Source organism: Fusarium mangiferae (genome assembly GCF_900044065.1).
Source record: "Fusarium mangiferae strain MRC7560 genome assembly, contig: FMAN_scaffold008, whole genome shotgun sequence".
Taxonomy (NCBI): domain Eukaryota; kingdom Fungi; phylum Ascomycota; class Sordariomycetes; order Hypocreales; family Nectriaceae; genus Fusarium; species Fusarium mangiferae.
In genome coordinates this window covers 581051-599532 of record NW_024573928.1, presented here as the reverse complement: position 1 = coordinate 599532, position 18482 = coordinate 581051, and the positions used below count along the sequence as shown (strand labels likewise).

At 49.1% G+C, this 18482-nt stretch overlaps 9 protein-coding genes across 9 annotated transcripts; 5 read left to right on the top strand and 4 right to left on the bottom strand.

Annotated features, from left to right (window-relative positions):
- Window positions 1–241: 241 nt before the first annotated feature.
- FMAN_11150 (putative MUP1-High affinity methionine permease) lies at window positions 242–1905 on the top strand (the record flags this gene model as incomplete). Its single annotated transcript, XM_041833925.1, has 3 exons — window positions 242–317; window positions 366–1470; window positions 1518–1905. 3 exons carry the CDS (start codon window positions 242–244, stop codon window positions 1903–1905), a joined length of 1569 nt encoding a protein of 522 aa, XP_041684240.1.
- Window positions 1906–2470: 565 nt separating this feature from the next.
- FMAN_11149 (putative succinyl-CoA 3-ketoacid-coenzyme A transferase, mitochondrial precursor) lies at window positions 2471–4200 on the top strand (the record flags this gene model as incomplete). The annotated part of the gene is made up of 5 exons (XM_041833924.1): window positions 2471–2954; window positions 2997–3183; window positions 3228–3638; window positions 3681–3798; window positions 3844–4200. 5 exons carry the CDS (start codon window positions 2471–2473, stop codon window positions 4198–4200), a joined length of 1557 nt encoding a protein of 518 aa, XP_041684239.1.
- Window positions 4201–4570: 370 nt separating this feature from the next.
- FMAN_11148 (uncharacterized protein) lies at window positions 4571–5972 on the top strand (the record flags this gene model as incomplete). Its single annotated transcript, XM_041833923.1, has 3 exons — window positions 4571–5110; window positions 5154–5273; window positions 5316–5972. The coding sequence occupies 3 exons, from the start codon at window positions 4571–4573 to the stop codon at window positions 5970–5972; spliced, it is 1317 nt and encodes a 438-aa protein (XP_041684238.1).
- A 177-nt stretch (window positions 5973–6149) lies between these two features.
- FMAN_11147 (putative conserved mitochondrial protein) lies at window positions 6150–7077 on the bottom strand (the record flags this gene model as incomplete). Its single annotated transcript, XM_041833922.1, has 2 exons — window positions 6150–6842; window positions 6895–7077. The coding sequence occupies 2 exons, from the start codon at window positions 7075–7077 to the stop codon at window positions 6150–6152; spliced, it is 876 nt and encodes a 291-aa protein (XP_041684237.1).
- Window positions 7078–7306: 229 nt separating this feature from the next.
- Window positions 7307–8499, top strand: FMAN_16150 (putative dicarboxylate carrier protein; the record flags this gene model as incomplete). The annotated part of the gene is made up of 8 exons (XM_041833921.1): window positions 7307–7344; window positions 7389–7420; window positions 7464–7488; window positions 7533–7600; window positions 7644–8000; window positions 8044–8062; window positions 8105–8350; window positions 8394–8499. The coding sequence occupies 8 exons, from the start codon at window positions 7307–7309 to the stop codon at window positions 8497–8499; spliced, it is 891 nt and encodes a 296-aa protein (XP_041684236.1).
- Window positions 8500–8566: 67 nt separating this feature from the next.
- Window positions 8567–10939, bottom strand: FMAN_11146 (uncharacterized protein; the record flags this gene model as incomplete). The annotated part of the gene is made up of 5 exons (XM_041833920.1): window positions 8567–9210; window positions 9254–9327; window positions 9371–10114; window positions 10157–10666; window positions 10725–10939. 5 exons carry the CDS (start codon window positions 10937–10939, stop codon window positions 8567–8569), a joined length of 2187 nt encoding a protein of 728 aa, XP_041684235.1.
- Window positions 10940–11527: 588 nt separating this feature from the next.
- Window positions 11528–13069, top strand: FMAN_11145 (uncharacterized protein; the record flags this gene model as incomplete). Its single annotated transcript, XM_041833918.1, has 4 exons — window positions 11528–11711; window positions 11755–12066; window positions 12114–12735; window positions 12784–13069. The coding sequence occupies 4 exons, from the start codon at window positions 11528–11530 to the stop codon at window positions 13067–13069; spliced, it is 1404 nt and encodes a 467-aa protein (XP_041684234.1).
- A 319-nt stretch (window positions 13070–13388) lies between these two features.
- Window positions 13389–14019, bottom strand: FMAN_11144 (uncharacterized protein; the record flags this gene model as incomplete). Its single annotated transcript, XM_041833917.1, has 2 exons — window positions 13389–13626; window positions 13670–14019. The coding sequence occupies 2 exons, from the start codon at window positions 14017–14019 to the stop codon at window positions 13389–13391; spliced, it is 588 nt and encodes a 195-aa protein (XP_041684233.1).
- Window positions 14020–14627: 608 nt separating this feature from the next.
- FMAN_11143 (uncharacterized protein) lies at window positions 14628–16167 on the bottom strand (the record flags this gene model as incomplete). The annotated part of the gene is made up of 5 exons (XM_041833916.1): window positions 14628–15087; window positions 15131–15283; window positions 15328–15847; window positions 15893–16028; window positions 16072–16167. 5 exons carry the CDS (start codon window positions 16165–16167, stop codon window positions 14628–14630), a joined length of 1365 nt encoding a protein of 454 aa, XP_041684232.1.
- Between the last annotated feature and the right edge of the window lie 2315 nt (window positions 16168–18482).

Sequence of the window (18482 nt, the reverse complement as noted above, 5' to 3'; positions counted from 1 at the left end):
CATCCACAGCCCCGTCATGATTGGCGGCTCACCGAGTGGCACGATTCAAGGATCGTGCCGTTCTGGCGGCCTTCTAGACTTTTGGGTCCGCTGCGTGGTGGACCACCCAAGCTTTTTCTAATTTTTTGCCTTCCCATGGGGAATGAGGATAGGTATGGGGGAGGTATTAAAGGGGATGTGGGATCCCCTTTTTGTTGGAGATGGTTCATCAGAGATTGGGTTTTTGTATTGAGTTGGTATCATGAGTAACGACGATCTCAAGGGTCTTGAGCCCAAGGCTAACAAGACCAACTATGTCGGTTCAGACAGTGAAGAGGGTATGTCTACAATGACAATTGTTTATGAGATTGTTGCTAACTCCACAGGCCGTCTTCATGTCGCCGCTGAAAATAAGCGCCAGATCGGTGTTCTGAGCGCCTCTATGCTCATCTTCAACCGTGTCATTGGAACCGGTATCTTCGCCACACCCGGCTCTATCCTCGCTCTCCTCGGTAGTCCCGGTCTCGCGCTCATCATCTGGGTCGTTGGTTCCATCATCGCCGCCGCTGGTACAGCCGTCTACCTCGAATGGGGAACCGGTATCCCCAAGAATGGCGGCGAGAAGAACTACCTCGAGTTCATCTACCGCAAGCCCAAGTTCCTCGTCACTGGCATCTACGCTTCATACATCATTCTCATGGGCTGGGCTTCTGGCAACTCTGTCGTTTTCGGAGAGTACATCCTCCATGCTGCCAACAAGGAGGTCGACCGTTGGAACCAGCGTGGTATCGGTCTGGCTTGTATCACGACTGCATTCATCATCCACGGAACTGCTCTTAAATGGGGTCTTCGTCTTCAGAATGCTCTAGGTATCATCAAGCTCATAATCGTCTTTATCATGATCATCTGCGGCTTCGTCGCTCTTGGTGGCCATCTCAAGACTGATGAGAAGCCCAACAACTTCAGCAATGCCTTTGAGGGTACTACCGGTAGCGCTTATGGTGTTGTCACTGCTCTGTACAACGTCATCTGGAGTTTTGTCGGTTACAGCAACGCCAACTACGCCCTCAGCGAAACCCGCAACCCCGTGCGAACCCTCAAGATCGCTGCCCCTACTGCCATCATCTCGGTCTCCATCATCTACATCCTCGTCAACATCGCCTACTTCGCCGCCGTCTCCAAGGCTGAGATCATTGCCTCTGAACGTCTCGTCGCTGCTTCGCTCTTCCGCAATGTCATGGGCCCTGCTGCTGAGCGCGCCATGTCCGTCTTTGTCGCTCTGTCTGCGTTCGGAAACGTCCTCAGTGTCATCTTCTCTCAGGGCCGTCTCGTCCAGGAACTCGGTCGCGAGGGTATTCTGCCTTTCTCTCGTCTCTGGGCTAGCAACCGACCTTTCAATGCTCCCCTCGCTGGTCTCTTTGAGCACTGGGTCATTTGCGTTATTGTCATTCTTGCTCCTCCTCCTGGAGATGCCTACAACTTCATCCTCAAGTATGTATCTGCCTCAACTCTGTCTGTTAACATTGCTAACCAATCAGCCTCATCTCTTATCCTCTTGCGATCGTCAACACCTTTGTCGCTGGTGGTCTCGTCCATCTCTACCTCCACGGCGCAAAGTACAACTGGAACCCTCCGATCAAGGCGACTCTCCCCGTCACCGTGTTCTTCCTTCTCAGCAACATGTACCTGGTGATCGCACCATTCATCGCTCCCGACGACCCCAGCCAGAACCAGTACAAGAGCATGCCTTACTACATCCACTGCGTCGTTGGTATCGCCATCTTGGTTGCTGGCGCCATCTACTGGCTCATCTGGGCAGTCATTCTTCCCAAGATTGGCGGCTATAAGCTTGTTCGCGAGGTTCATGTTGATGAGATTGATGGCTGGGAGTCTAACCGCTTCCATCGGGAACCTATTAACAAATAATTGTAATTACTTTGAGTTGTCGGCGTCTTTAGACTAGATTAATACCCAAATTGCTACTTGTTCAACACAACAATTGACTTTCACTTGATGATCTTCGTGGTCCACAATTAACCGTGATGCTGCATGCAATCGAGCCATGACTAAGAATAAAGTACGGTATCTAAATGAATGCCTGTCGAGTTCAGGGTGCTGTTTATGACTTTACTGAGAATGCTGTAGACATCTTTGCTTGAGTACCCTGTATTGTTTCAGCTGAATGGGATCAACTATGATCCGGCGGCTTCAAACAATCGCGAACCAAGCACCGCGTTCCAAATGACCGAGAATATCACGTTCCTCCAGGTCCAATTCTTCCTCACATCCGAAACCCGATCTCACTACCGTATTCAGGGTCCGACCCGCTCAAGCTCATCGGTGCCAGTTCTCCCGCCGAAAATGACGTCTCTGCGGTCCTACTTCTACCCCCGATCGCGGCACCCTCGGAACCACAAGTACCCCCGATACTCTTCTTTAAACATATCACAGTCGCAATCATGACTACACCAGACAAAACATCACAGCAATCATGTCGAAGCTACTAAGACTACGGGCGAGACCTCTCACATGGGGAAGCAGCTTCACAGCGCGTCAATTCAGCACAACAAGACCTGCGCTGGCGGTGCGGGGAGGATCGAAGCTCTTTAAAGATGCGGATGCTGCGGTTGCGGATATCAAGAGTGGCTCGACACTGTTGAGTTCAGGCTTTGGACTCTGTGGTGTCGCGGATACATTGATTGGCGCGCTGAACAGAAGAGGTCGCGATTCTCTCAATTCGCTGACTGCTGTGTCGAACAATGCTGGCGTTGAAGGCAAAGGCGGTTTGGCGACGCTCACAAGCGCCGGTCAAGTCGATCGCCTGATTCTGTCATACCTTGGAAACAATAAGGTGTTGGAGAAGAAGTACCTGACGGGCGAATTGGCTATTGAGCTTTGTCCCCAAGGAACATTAGCAGAGCGCATTCGTGCTGCCGGCGCTGGCATTCCTGCATTCTTCACGCCAACTGCAGCTCGTACGTTGTCCGCCAATTGATTGAGCGAAGCTAACAGGATAGACACACTTTTGCAGGATGGAGAGATCCCCGTGCGACTGGACAAGTCGGGCGCTGTTGTGGAAAAAGGTCGAAAGCGAGAAACACGCGAGTTCAACGGCCGAACGTTCCTCATGGAGACAGCGATTGAAGGCGATGTCGCTATCATTCGAGCGTGGAAGGCCGACAAGGAAGGAAACTGTGTATTCCGGTATGTCTACTCAATTGGCTCCTCAATCGGTGCTAACAAGTCAGATACGCAACAAAAGCATTCGGACCCATCATGGCCAAGGCCGCGAAACTCACAATCGTCGAAGCCGAAAACATTGTCGAAGTCGGCGCAATCGACCCCAATGATGTTGATCTCCCCGGAATCTTTGTCGACCGAATCGTACCGTCTACGGCCGAGAAGAACATTGAAGTTCTCAAGTTGAGAGAGGAGGGATCGGATGGACCGCCTAAGGCTACGAATGAAGCGCAAGAGCGACGAAACCGTATCGCCAGACGAGCGTCCAAGGAATTGAAGCCTGGTTACTATGTTAATCTGGGTGTTGGCATTCCTACGCTGGCTGTTTCTTTCCTGCCTGCCGATTCAACAGTGCACATCCAGTCTGAGAACGGTATCCTTGGAATGGGTGCCTATCCAACAAAGGACGAAGTTGATCCGTAAGTTAATCGTCTCTGTGTGAAGCGTTGCTAACAAATTAGTGATATCATCAACGCTGGTAAAGAAACAGTAACCCTTGTCCCCGGCGCATCCGTCTTTGACTCCGCCGAGTCATTCGGCATGATCCGCGGCGGTCACGTCGACGTCTCAATCCTGGGCGTAAGTCCTCCAAACCCCTCTCAATTCACTCTCTAACAATCCCAGGCCCTTCAAGTTAGTGCAGTCGGCGATTTGGCCAACTACATGATCCCTGGCAAAGTCTTCAAAGGCATGGGCGGCGCAATGGATCTCGTTGCCAACCCCGACAACACCAAGATCGTTGTCGCCACCGAACACTGCGCCAAGGATGGCTCATCAAAGATCAAGCAGCAGTGCACACTGCCACTAACAGGCGCACGTGTAGTAAGCACCATCATCACGGATCTGTGTGTGTTTGAGGTAGATCGCGAGCAGGGTACTCTTGCGCTTACAGAACTTGCGCCGGGGGTTAGTGTGGAAGAGGTTAGGAGTAAGACGGATGCGGACTTTTCGGTGGTGGATGATTTGAAGCAGATGGAGTGATACCATAGAAGAACTTTTGTGTAATGATGAATACCTATCCATGGATGGACTTTTGTGTGGTGAGTGGAACTTTTGGAGATTCGTCATTGAACCCTGGTGGCTTGGAATAAAGTTGGGCTCCGCTGCGGGGAATAGATTAAGGTTACGAGTCTATTTGGGACGATCGGCAGGGCGGGTTGAACGGTTTTGCGCCATTGATACCTTGTTATAGCGAACATGACCGCCAGTGCCGATGGGGAAGGTCCTGTTTAATTTGCTGATCATCTTCTGCGGTGCTCAAAAGTTTGCCCGATGTTACTCTCGCCAAGAATGAGGAGGTGGTTTATATAGCAGTGTAGGTTGCAGGTAGTTCAATCATCACGCATCAATCATGAGGTACTCTATCGTTTCCCTCCTCACCCTCGCCTTGGGCGCACTCGCTGTTCCCAAGACTGAGATCAAGTCTTATGATGGCTATAAAGTCTTCCGTGTAAACACCCACGGCAAAGCCGCCATCAAAGAGAAACTCACTCCTGTGACTTTCGATGAGTGGGAGCATGGCTACCAACACGTTGACATTGTCGTCGCGCCCAATGACATCAGCGCCTTTGAGAGTCTGAAGCTTGAATACACCACTCTGCACGAGAACCTCGGTACTTCAATCACGGGTGAGAGCGTCTCGCGCAAGAAGTGGAAGCGTCAGGCAGATGACGACTCATGGTTCGATGAGTTTCACAACTATGAGGATCACATTGACTACTTCCGCGACTTGCAGGCGCAGTTCCCAAACAACTCAAAGCTCGTGTCGTCGGGCAAGTCGTACCAGAAGAGAAACATTTACGGCCTTCATCTTTGGGGTGACGATGGTCCTGGAAAGCCTGCTGTGCTTTACCATGGAACTGTACATGCGCGTGAATGGATCTCAGGTCCTGTAAGTTTGTTGCTACCTATTGACTTTCGTTGCTGATCGTTAGACCCTCGAATACATCACCCTCCAACTCGTCAAGGGCTTCAAGAGCGGGGATGAAGATGTCCAGACTTATCTGAACAAATACGACTTTTACATCTTTCCCTTTGTCAATCCCGACGGCTTTGTAAGTTCTGCACTGACATTAACGGGCTAAGCTAATTGTCAGGTCTACTCTACCACCGCTGATCGTCTCTGGCGAAAGAACCGCCAACCTCCTCCCGCCACCGCAGCCAACCAATCATGCTATGGTCGCGATATCAACCGTAACTGGGAATTCGGCTGGGACTCCAACAAGCGCGGTGCTTCCACGGATCCCTGCTCTCAAGTGTATCGCGGTGAGAAGCCCGCCGACACTCCAGAGAACCAAGGTCTCGATAAATTCGTCCGACAGCTCCGCGACACGGTGGGCATTGCGCTATACATCGACTGGCACAGCTACGGACAGTACATCCTTTCTCCTTTCGGATACAAGGAGGATCTGTACGCACCTGAGCTTGGAAAGTGGACCAAGGCTGCTGCGCTTGTCAGTGAGGCTATTCGCGAGAGCACAGATGATCACACGACGTATACTTTCGGTCCCAGCGGTGCTGTCTTGTATGTGACTACTGGCGCTGCGCCTGATCATGTTTATAGTGTTGGAGGGGCCAAGTTCTCGTATACTATTGAGCAGCGCGATACTGGTGAGAATGGTTTTGTTCTTCCGCCTGAGCAGATCCGACCGAATGCTGAGGAGCAGTGGGCGGGTCAGAAGGTGCTGTTGTCGCTGTTGGATGAGACGTTCTTTGACGGAAAGGGCCCTGCTCTTTACCAGGGACAGACCTAAATGGGGATGGATATTTATTTCTTGTATATACTTGAGAAGTCAATTGAAGTGGCGAAGGGCGCCTCAACGTTGCACCTTTCGCCGTTGAACCTACAGCCATTCCGCGCTTAGACCGTTGCAAATAGCTTTATCGCATGAAATCAATTGTTTATCATCCAATTATACGTCTATTGTCTATCACAGCTTCGAATCTCTACCCGGCGCAAAGCTGCTTCCACCAATGGCCTCAACAATCTTATCCACTGTATTCAAAATCCAATGCCCACCCTCATCACTAGCCAAATACTGCACAGCCTCTTCACACTCCCCATCCTGATCATTCTTATACGACCCATCCTCAAGCGCCTTTCTCAATCCAAACACATGCGACAAAACTTGTGGTCCAACACCAGTCTGCGCACGTAGACAAGAAATAGCAATCATGGACGTATGAACACGCCCAAGACTAGCAAGTGTATCGCGCTGTGAAGCAGGAGGGTCGGAGAGGAGAGCAGAATAGTGACTGCTGAGGATATAAACGGGTAAATCGGGATGCGCAAGCGCCAGCTTCTCAAAGAGCTTATCTTCGTACGGTCTGTAGATCGAGTCCCATAGTCCGCGACCACGCGCTAACGCCTCGTCGATGTTTTGCGACGTCGGTTGTCGGCTTGGTTTCGTGGACAGTTTGGATGTTACTTCTTCGGGGAGCGATGCGTGGAACGCATTTAGAGAATTGATCGTTCGTGGGATGCCGTTGAAGCTGATGCATTTGAGGCCGACTTCTCGGATGAACTCGGCATTTTGGACAGCCGAGTTGGGATCTTTTGCGGACGCGACGCGGTGAAGGACAGGTAAGGAATCGGGAGAGTTGAGCGTAAACGTCGCAGCAGCCTAGATTATCAGTACACAAAATCAATTGATGCGACAATTGTGGACGACGTACAGAAACTGTTAGCCACGACTTTGGGCCGAGGTTCCTGATCGCAGCATCATTTGCGATGGCCTCATACAACTCCTGCACTTGTTTCGGCGCAGGACGAGGACCTGGCTTTGCGAAGGGCGCATTGATAAGCGCTTTCAGCGACGTAGATAGTTTCGACATGTCTGCTTGTTTCTCGTTTGACATTGCGTTCTTTTGCCGAGGATGTACTGACGCTTTTGTGACAATGACGATGATGGGCGGGAGTCAGAGTTGGAGACCGAGGGATGGGCCCGCTTTTTCTACGGGGTTCAGAATGGATGAGCGGGCGGAGCTAGATTTGGATGCCGAGAGCGCGTGTAAGCGTACAAAACAATGAGATGGAAGGGAGATGTGAGGAGTAGATCATAGTGTGTTGGGATAGAATATTGTTGAAATGAGCTCTGATAAGAAGAAAGAGCCTTTTTGGCTTGGGTATGTCTTTTGCGACAGGTGTGAACATGGCTAACTGTTTGTAGCGGTGCTGCAGCTTGCATGGCTGTTTGCTTCAGTATGTTTTCCTCGACGATGGAGAGCTTGACTAACATGTGAAGCCCACCCTTTGGATCAAACGAAATAGTGAGTTTCTCAGTCACACTTCCATCCCTAGGCTAACCAGCTAGTCGCATGCAAGTCCTCAAAAGCAATGCCTCCATGCTCAACGTCCTCTGTCGCTTCGCCGCACGAGATGGTAAGGTCCCCATCCTGTATACCGTCCACCAACTAATGAGCAGGCATCCCATCACTTTGGAACGGCTTATCAGCCTCCATGCTCCGTCAAGGAACATACTCAACCGCCCGTTTCGGCTTTCACACTTACTTCTCAGATAAACTGAGAGGATACACAGGCAAGAAGCTCTCAGTCGCACAGAACATCGCTTGTGCTGGTGTTGCTGGCGGTGTTGCTGGTTTAGTTGGCAATCCAGCTGAAGTTGTTCTCGTCCGTATGTGTGCAGATGGCGCAAAGGCTCCTGCGCAGCAATTCGGATATGCTCATGCTTTTGATGCGCTGGCGAGGGTTTATAGTGAAGAGGGGATGAGGGCATTCTGGAAGGGGATTGCTCCGAATATTGCGAGGAGTGCTTTGATGAGTGAGTTTCCTGCTCCATAAGTGGACTTTGCTAATAAGTACAGATGTTTCTCAGATTGCTACGTAAGTTCACTGCTTCTGTGAGTGACTCAACTCACAACTCAGATACGCCTCCGCCAAACAATATCTCCTCGGCAACGGTTTTGGGGATGATACAAAAACACATGCTATTTCGTCATTGGCCGCCGGAACAATGGCTACGACTCTATGTGCCCCTGCAGACGTCCTCAAGAGTAGAATGCAATCTAGCGCCGGAAAAGAAGGCCTAGCTCAAGTTCTGGGCACCGGTCTTCGTGAAGAAGGTCCACGATTTCTCATGAGAGGCTGGACACCCGCTTGGTTGAGACTTACGTATGTTCCTCGCATCTCGTGTTGAGTTAAGCTGACTCTTCAGACCGCATACTGTTTTGACGTTTGTCTTTATGGAGAAGCTTAGGCAGCTTACATCGATAGATTGGCTAGGTGGGATTAGTGCAGCGGAGAAGGAAACCCTTCGCTGAGAAACGCGTTCTGGATTTGATTGTGACTGATTTGAGCAAGTAACTTGTTTGTTGATTTATGTAGCAATTATATACCAACTTCAGGCCAGTAAAGCCATTCGAAATTCGTCATGTCCTCCCATGATAATCCCCCAAACGAAGGTTCAAAATCGTTTCCTGGCTGATTCAGCGCCTGAACGATCTGATCATCAGACATTGCTGAGAATTGTAAAGGTTCAGGCCATAGCGCCTGCTGATCCAAAAAGGTCGGAGTCGTGATAGGTGCTTCATTAACAATTGGCATTCTCGGGTCCGAGATACCATCTCCCGTCGCTGCCCTTCTTACGATCTGCTTGAGGTATTTCCCGTACTTGATGGAAAGGCCATTACGATGCCGTGTGACTTTTCCGATCCTTTCGAGCACTGTGGCAGTTTCGTCGATGAGGTTGCGGACGCTTGGGGCTAGGGATGATCCACCGGTTGCGTAGGAACTTAGTGTGAGAGCGAAGCAGGCTGCGAATGATATCATGATGGCTGTGTTGTTTGGCATTGACTGAAGTTGGGATTCGCCCTGGATTGCAGCTCGCATGACGTTGAGGGCGGATGAGAGACCAGCTGTGTGGAAGAAACGGCGGACTTCGAGGGGGGCTGTTGGATGGTTTATTACTCCGCCGTAGATAGACAATCGGGTATGAGTGACAAGAATCTCGACATAAGGGGGAAGACGGCGGTCTGATGGTTAGCATGGTTCCTGTCACGGAGCAAAGAAACTTACCTGGCCCTTTTCCGATTGATACACCCCATTCCGTGTACCACTGGTCGAAGAATCGTTCAATCGACCCTTGAATCCTGCTACTGTTAGCTGCGTTCCTAATTTTGGTGGCGTACGTACGACTGCGCGATCAATGATCCATCACTGGACGCCATCTGAGATCCATCGCAAAGAGCCCGAACCGTCGCAAACAGCGCATCCAAATCTCTTCTTAGCACCGCCATGGAAACTAGATGACCATCAAGAGGATCAGCATATTCAGATCGATGCCAATTATCGCAGTCTTTCAAAGATCTTGTCATCGGCACTGAAAACGGACGCCCTCTAGCCAAAGACATTCCTCGCTCAAGAACAAACAACGATAGCCAGCATCGTTCGCGGTTGCGAAGAAATAGTCTTCCTTTTTCTGACCATGGATCTATCTCAGGAAACCCATCCATTGCGAGAGCAGCTCTTGGGTCGAGACAGTCACCCCTTGCTAGACCGATGCCAGACCCTGAACCGACCATTTCCGGTGAGATTAGACTCTTGTGGAGTGATAAATCCGTAGCAACTGTGTTGGCGATGGAGATGTAAGTACACGTTTCGTCGTCAGTTGAGTGCTGGCCCGGAAACATCCATGGGATATTGACCATGAAAGCAAGCACGATTTCAACAGATCTGTATCGATTTACCATGACTCTATGCGCAAGAGTTCTAGCGTGATTCGATAATCGTTTTGAGAGAGCTGCTGCTGATGGCATGAAGAGTGCAGATGCAGCCATGATAGACGTGTAAAGAAACGCTGATCTCGAACGCGTGAATTCAACGGTGTATATCCTTGGATCAAGGCCCCATCGTGTGTGCGCGAGGTTCCGATGAAAACTACGCGGTTAGTACGCGCCACACACGGAGTAACAAACTCACAAGTTGAAGAGCTTATCCGCTTCCTCCTCAGATACAAGGCCCAGAGAAACAGGATCTACATCCGGTCCAACATCGAGATGGACTTGCGCCGGCGCAAAGAATGCTTGAATTTCATCCTCCGTTTGACCCTGCGTACTAGCCGTATGCGCCTGTATTGGAGAATTCCCATGTCGCGACTCAGGTGACGGTTGGATATACGATGCCCTTGCAAGAAGTTGTAGCGGATTCTCTGCGTCGTCAATAGCAAGACTCTGTTGTGTTCTCTGAATGAAATCAGGCATCGCTACAGGATCCTGCTCCTCCTCCTCTTCCGAATACGCATCTTCATCGCCATCACCGCTGACACTGTACCCACGAGTAGTCGCGTGTTCAGGCGTGTTCGCATTGCTGAGCAATTCCTGCAAATGGTTCAGAATCCTATCATCTTCGGGATTCTTCTGCGACGCTGATCTCGCGCGTTTGACAGCCTGGTCAATCTGATACAGCGCCTTATCCAACCCCGTTCGTTTACTGACAAGTCAGCATAACAGACAACAACATGCAACATGCAACATGCGGGGAACATTACTTTTTAATACCCTTTTGCCGTCCGGGATGATAAGCAGGACGCACACACTCGCAGTCAAGCTGTATGCATCTCCTGCATCGTTCCTGGTGCGGTTTCCAGTCGCATTTGATCTTTGAGCGGCGACATACGAGACAGGCTGCTTGTCTTGGACGCGGCGAATCACCAGACTCGAGCGGGGATGTCTGGCTCTGAGAGTCAGAGTTCCGCCCCGCCATGATAAACGAAAAAAAGAGTCGGAGGTTGATCTGTTACCGACGATGGGAAGCGTCGATGAGGTGATGAGAAACAAAGTTGGGTAACGGGGGAGAATGGGGGAGTTGGAGAGGCGGAGATGTTTCCGACTTGAGACTCGAGTCAGGTCGTCGGAAAGATACGTGATTGGTCAGTATTTAAGCTTCCGATATTGACTCGCGAGCGGAGATGCCTGCATGTATTCTTCAACGGTTTCACTAATAGCCATGATTAAGATTATGCATAGTTATCGATAAGGTATATTATAGTACTTGCAGATGCCCATCATCCACAGAGAACCATAGATATCATGTCGCCATCGACCCTGTCGAGCACGAAATGAACGGACAATCGCAAAAAGTGGAAATGGCCACTGACTATATCGTCGGGCAACTTGCGATTCTAGCCTGATTCGGAAGAGTTGAGCATTAACCTTGTTCCAATCCACAATTGATACTCCATTGATGAAAATCTTGTGAGAGAATGGCGATATGAGAGGGGTTTATAAGAGGTGAGGGTTGGAACATTTCTGAATTGAGTTTGTCTTTGACTTTGGATGTCTGTGTGTCAAAATGTCGTCCAACGCTGTGATCGAATCGGGCAGTGATAAAGATGCCAAGGATGTCACTGAGCAGAGCATCGAGCAGTCTAAGCCTGTATCTCGGTTTACGCGATGGTATCGCAGTCCTTTATTCAATGTCATAATCGTTGGTTTAATCTCCTTCACTCAACCAGGAATCTGGAATGCCCTCAACAGTATGTTCTCCGTCTATTCACTTTCCATCGCTGACAATTCTAGATACTGGCGCTGGTGGTCAGCAGGAGCCATACCTTGTCAATGGCGCCAACTCGCTCACTTTTGGCATCATGGTTTTCGGGTGTTCCATCTTCAGTATCCTGGCCAATAAGATCGGTCTGAAATGGGTTCTTGTTATCGGCACCCTTGGATATGCACCGTATTCTGCGGCGCTTTACACCAATAACAGATATGGTGTTGAGTGGTTTGTTCTGTTTGGTGGTGCTACCTGCGGTATTGCTGCTTCTGCGCTTTGGGCTTCGGAGGGTGCTATCGCTTTGGGATATGGTGATGTCAAGGATCGTGGAAAGTTCAGTAAGTGATATCTTCTGGTCGCAAAGTCACGGTGCTAACTTTTACAGCTGGAATTTGGCTTGGGCTTCGTGAGCTTGGTCAACTCATTGGCTCTTCCATTCAGCTCTCACTCAACGTCGAGTCTGGAAAGAGGGGCCGTGTTGGATACACCACTTATCTCGTCCTCATCGCTCTTCAATGCCTCGGTCTTCCTCTCGCCCTTCTCATCTCACCTCCCAACAAAGTCATACGGCCCGATGGCTCCAAGCTACCTCACACTCAAACCAACAAGAGCATCAAGGAACAGTGCAGACGATGGGGCGCTCTCATCAAGCGCAAGCAATTCTTCCTCTTGATTCCTATTCTCGTTGGCTTCAACTGGAACAGTACTTATCTGGGCATTTATCTCGTCAACTACTTTTCCGTCCGAGCTCGTGCTTTGGCTTCACTGACTTCGGGCATTGCTGCTACCGGCGCCAATATCTTCTGGGGCTGGTTCTTTGATCTCAAGTATTTCAGCCGACCTCAACTTGCCAGAATTACTTGGGTGTTCTTGGCTGTTACCATGACTGCTCTGTTTGGTTGGCAGTTTGCTATGGAGCTGGAGTATCGTAGCGCCAACCCTGCTGTCACTCTCGACTGGGACCTCCCTGGCTTCGGTCGTGGATTTGCTGTGCAAGTTCTTCTTCGGTAAGTTCACGTCTACCTACATATGAGAAACAAGTGCTGACATATCAGATTCATGAACGAATCTCATTACATGTTTGTGTACTGGATCATTGGAACTTTCTTCGAGGACGTAGAGACCCTGACTCTCGCTGTTGGCTTGGTCCGATCTTTCGAATCTCTTGGTTCATGCTTGGCATTTGGTGTCGGTGCTGCAAAGGTTCCATCTCTCACCAACCTCATCGTTGCCTTTGTCATGTTCTGCATTTCTCTCCCTTCGACATCCTTTGCCGTTTTCCTTGTCCCTGAGCGCCCGGCAAATCATGTGCTTGACAAGGATAACGAGTCTGAGGAATAGGGTTATACTTCGTACCTAGGCTTTAATTAACATTTGGACTCTCCCATTGTGCATTCTGCCCCGGTTTTCTAACTCGTATCTAATTGACGGTGGATCCGATCGATCGTAATCGCGATGCAGGGTCGCGGCACAAGGTCTTGCGGGATGAATGAGGAAGTCGTTCCAGAAGAGGAAGTTGGCAGTTTCCAAAACAGTGCCAGGAAGCCAAGAAAGCATATATGCTTGCCAAGCGAGCTGGGCAGCATAGGGCTGAAGTCTACAAATGAGAAGGCGGCCAAGTGAAGCTTTTGTGATAACTAATCCACATACGTAAATAAATCTAATTTAACGACGAAATCATGACTTCCTCCGAATCCCTATACCTTATTGTCCCATTCTTGAACGCTCGAACCAGTCCTCGCACCTTGTGCTGCAAAGGAGTAATCTTCCTCAACTGCAGAAACTTTCGAACCAGCTGAGCAGCAATAGCTAAAGCTCCCGAAACAGCCCCGGTCATGAAAAGAACAGATAGATCGCCTAGCGAGGTGACGTATGACAAGGTGAACCAAAATGCCGTCCTATGCTTGTAAGCAATGAACCTAACAGGCCCATGATACATACCATGCAACAATGACGGGAGATACAGCACTGATGTAAGGCCGCTCCTGTTGTTTGATCTGTCCAAGAATGTCGTCGAGCTTGATGAGATTATGTATAGCGTTGGTTTGTGAGAGTCTGGCCCTCTGATCTGCTTCTGATCCTCGGAGAGGACGAGGTCTGGCATAAAGGCCTGGAAGATGATCGCGACTCTCTTCATGTCCGATAGCCTGAAAATATTTCCTGAGCTGTCCATTTACAGATTCTCTGCAAGTTTCAAACTGCCGAAACACATCACTGTCATAGTCGATCCGTGAAACTTGTGATAGTGGCTGGATGGTGATAGCTGCTCCCTCAATATAAGAGCTGCCCATGATTTCATAGACTTTTCGAATGTTTCTCGATCTCTGATTTTCTTTCGGACTTGTTCTCGGCGGAAACAGAAGTGAAAGCGTTTCTTTTAGATACGACTCGTTGCAAGCATGAACTGAGAATGACCAGAAACCAACAGGGACTTATGCATGTTGATTGGCTGTATAAAGAACAATAGCTCGTTTAGATTCAAAATCAGGTTGAATTTGATATTATTCTCAAGACAATACAAAGTGGCGTCAAACTAGTCGCAGAAGTATGGCTTGTGCGCGACATCACCAAGGCCAAGGTTATATGAAATTCGAGGAACTTGAGGAAATAGTATGCAAATTCTACTTGTATAGTATCCGCGGAATTGTAGACTTTATTATCTATCGCTTTATGAATCACGATAATCTCTTTGGCCGAAATGGGATGGGCTAATCAATCACCCTCCACTATGACTTTGCTCAAGCAACAAAGACATGACAAGTCTGTGCATTTGATGGATCGCGTGCATTGACCCGATTACGCGCTTGGACCTAAGCTCTACAAGAATTCAAACTGAATAGAAGTGCACAGTATGTAAGAATATGTTCATTAGTTTTGCTATGGTATCAATCAACTATGGCTACAAAGACCTATCGCTCGGACTTTCAGACCTCATCTGAGTCGTAACTTGTGTCTTGTTAAACTTACTCTCCCCGTTAACAAGACTCTGCTCATCATTCTCACTATACTGCACATGAAACGTCCTCTGCAACTCAATACCTCCATGTTCAGGCGTATGTATAGAGTCACCTGTATGAGAAGGTAACTCCACCCGAGCACGACTTCGACTCATGATATGTGATTTTCGTCCATAATGTTCCCCGTAGTTGTTGTATTTGCTCGAATCGTAGGATGAACCTCCAAGAGAGGGGAACAGACGGACGAGAATGACTCTTAGAGCGGGCATGGATGCGCAAATGATACCGACGTTGATTTCAACGGTTGACCAGATGGAGATGTCGGTTTGGTCGTATGTCGGGTTGTGAGATGAGCCGAGATCGACGAGGAATTGGAGACGAATGATGCTCACGACGGTGACGCTGAAAAGTTAGCTACGCTCGTTGAAATTGGCGGATGACTTACAAGGTTCCTACGATGAACATGGCAGCGACACCAATCTTCTTTTTCCAATGCAGTTTGAGCTTTCGGAGATACCACAATGGAACTGCAAGCATCCATACATCCACAGCAACACTGATAGATGCATTGGCCCAGCCGATGGCAGTTGAATTCATGCTGATACTGTTAGCCAAATCCGACAATCACAATTGCGAACGTACCATGTTCCCTTGTGCTCTCCATCCCAATTCAACCAGAAATAGCTCACAGGCGTACACTGAAACGCCGCCAAAAACATAAACAAGACACCAAACACACTATTGAAAATAATAGTCCCCCAAAGCAACTTTTGCGCATTCCCCGGGAAAATTCTCAGGTAAAAGAACAACAACGACGTCTTGAGCAGCGAAACCTGCGCAAAGTAGAATATCTCAAGCAGCCAAAAGTAAAACCCAAACTTTGTGATGTCATCAAACTCTAGCGTCCAGATATCGCGGCCTTCTCCGTGGCCGGCGGTTCCGTGGATGTTCATGGCGGTGGAGGGCATGCCGATGAAGAGCGTGAGCACGATGAAGAGGTCGTCGAGGCCGAGTTCGGTCTTGGTGAAGAAGAATTTGGACCAGAGACGGAGGGCGGTTGCGACGCCGGATATCACGCCGAGAACGATTGTGACGTTGATGAAGATGGGGGTCTTGTTTCGCACGGGGACTTCGCAGTAGGTGTATGTCATGTTGAGCGTTGCTACTCATGTTAGAGACTTGTGGTGTTAGAGGAGGGTCGACGTACTCAGACTGTCTCTGACGTGACATGCTTGGGCGGCGCATGCCTCTGCTGTTTGGATGATGACTTGCGTTGAGCACACGCATTTCACATCGGTCGAGTTGCAGTCCGACTTTTTGATGGCATCTTCATAACAAGGAGCCTACAAATTAGCACAGACAACCCGATTGAGGGACAAAACTCACTGCACAGGCAGGCAGATTGGTCAACAACTCTTTGGTTGCATTCGCTGCCGCTGCCAGGGGCACAAAGGCCACCAGAAAAGGCACAATCCACTTCATATTGATCGACAAACGTTTTACAAGGAGGACGACCCGCGTGTGCGGACCCCAGGGGATATTTAACAGATTTGCTTTGGGGCAGAAGTAGGCGTTCTCTTTTTTAAACCTTGACCTTACAGTCATCGTCTCAAGGGATCAGCGCAACCCCACTGCGTTCGTCCCGTCAATTTGGAAGCAAGTTAAAACATGGATGATCCGGATTCTTCCAGATACAGCGTCACATCGCCTACAGGTTTGTGTTCCCTGCAGGGGCTGATAGCTCTAGTGTATTAATTGGCGCAAGCTCAGGTTTGTTTAGAGTATCTCGTAACTTGGGACTGTCACTGGGCTGTACAGTAATTTAGTTTGGGCTGAAATCTCAGGAACCGCACTAATCGGCAAGGGACTGCCGGGCTTCGGTAACCTCCTTTTTTCGTGGTGAGAGAGAGACCGGAGTTTCAAGTCGTGGGTGAGGTCCCAATTCTGGAAGGTGTCTCATGGGTTAGTGTAAGCAAAAGATCCTTGACAATCAAATCAATCAAATCAGCTTGGCATGTGCCAACGGCCCGATCCCTGTCTCGCCAAGGATTGGTTGGGCTGTGGACGAAGATCATCTCGAGATTTGGCTTAAATGTGAGAATGGAAATGATCAGCATAATGACTCTTGGAGGCGCTCGACTTCGAGTCAGCCAAATGCATGATTTCTGCAACGGAATCGTTCCGTAACCAACAAACTCCCCCTTTATTCCGAGTTTTTGTGCTTCATCAGAACTCAAATCAGCCTGATAAAACTCGGGTTAGCTTGGTCCGATGCTACCCCAGGTTTCAACTCAACGCGGCAATTCAACCGAAGACGAGGAAATTTCCAAAAGCTTATCAGAAGAAGCAAATATTATCCCAATCGCCCGGTTGACGGTCTATTCTCACATGCAATTTAATAGCCTCGGACGATTGAACAGAATGGGTTCGCTCCTGGGAAACAAGGTTCTCGTACCATCGTAGCGTTTTGCGGAGGTGACCCATTTCCATCCTCGCCTCGGTGAAGCTATTGGAACTAGAAGCTAGACCTGTCGAGACCGCTAACTAGCCCTGTACATATTCATAGCTAGTCATGATCCTAGGGCTATTACATCAACGGTCACTAAGGAATCTGGCAGAACGCGTTCTGTCATCGATGGAGTAGTTGGCTTGGCAATGATTAATGCTCTCTCCACTTGGTAGTCATCATTTGACTATAATTATGTTACTTCGCCTGTAGTTCGTTGGCTTGAATGTTTTGTAGGCCTCCATCGACATGGGTTACTTGCATATTACCCTTGCCATCGTTAGAAATGCAACCTCGACTGATGCACTGTTCAACCCTGATTGTTTGACAACGTGTTCTAGATTGCTTGCAGGTGTTCCATGTGGTCAAAACCCCTGCGTCTGTCAGTGGCCATGAAGCAGATCTGGTATGCTTCTCGCGTGGCCTTGACACATTGCGCAAAGTGTTCGCTGTTTTTCCACCTTTTAAGCTAGATTCAGTGATCTGCCGAAAGCTTTGGCCTCGAAAATACGCAGATTGTTCCTGTATGAGGTATCTTGTCCGGGTGGGTAAGAAGCATATCGCCGCGGGTAGCAGATCTAACGAGTCTGGATGTCTCTTTGGTTGCATTCAAGATTGACGCAATGCAGCACATGACATTGTCGTTTCAATGCAACGATAAGGATGCCCGTTCCAGTGATTGAGTCATGAAGGCGATGAACGTCGTTGCATTGAACAGGATTCAAGCTCGACCTTGACATTGTCAAGAATTGAGCAATAGTCACCGGTGAATCTGCGAGTCTTACAGGGACTATTAATAAACCCATATGCGTACTTGACAGCTGCATTCCGATTCGTTGTATAGTCGGTCTAGTGAATTGATACCATGGGGGATAGTCCGTTATCATCCAGCTCATTACCCTATCCATAATGGCCGTGCTCCATCCAATCCTGTGGACTGTGCATTGTTCTTCATTGCGTTAAGCTTAATTTTATACAGCCTAATCTCGAATATCCTGTCGAGAACATAGCTTTCGTCCAGACTTTTGACAGATACCACGGGCCTCAGCACATCCTCTTAGATAATTTCGATGCTCATCTTGCTTCGGGGGGCTACTCGTATACAACGGATATCTGGGCTTCTTCTGACACAATGGTCATAATAAACTGACCTTATTATTTTGGTTTTTGTGTCCTTTCTGCCCCTAACCATTGGTCCGTTCAATTGGAGGATCTGTGTTTGTTAAGCTGTTTGGGCTGTATTTTATGAATTCGTTTGTTGACACTATTGGAATCATCCCTTGCGCTCTAT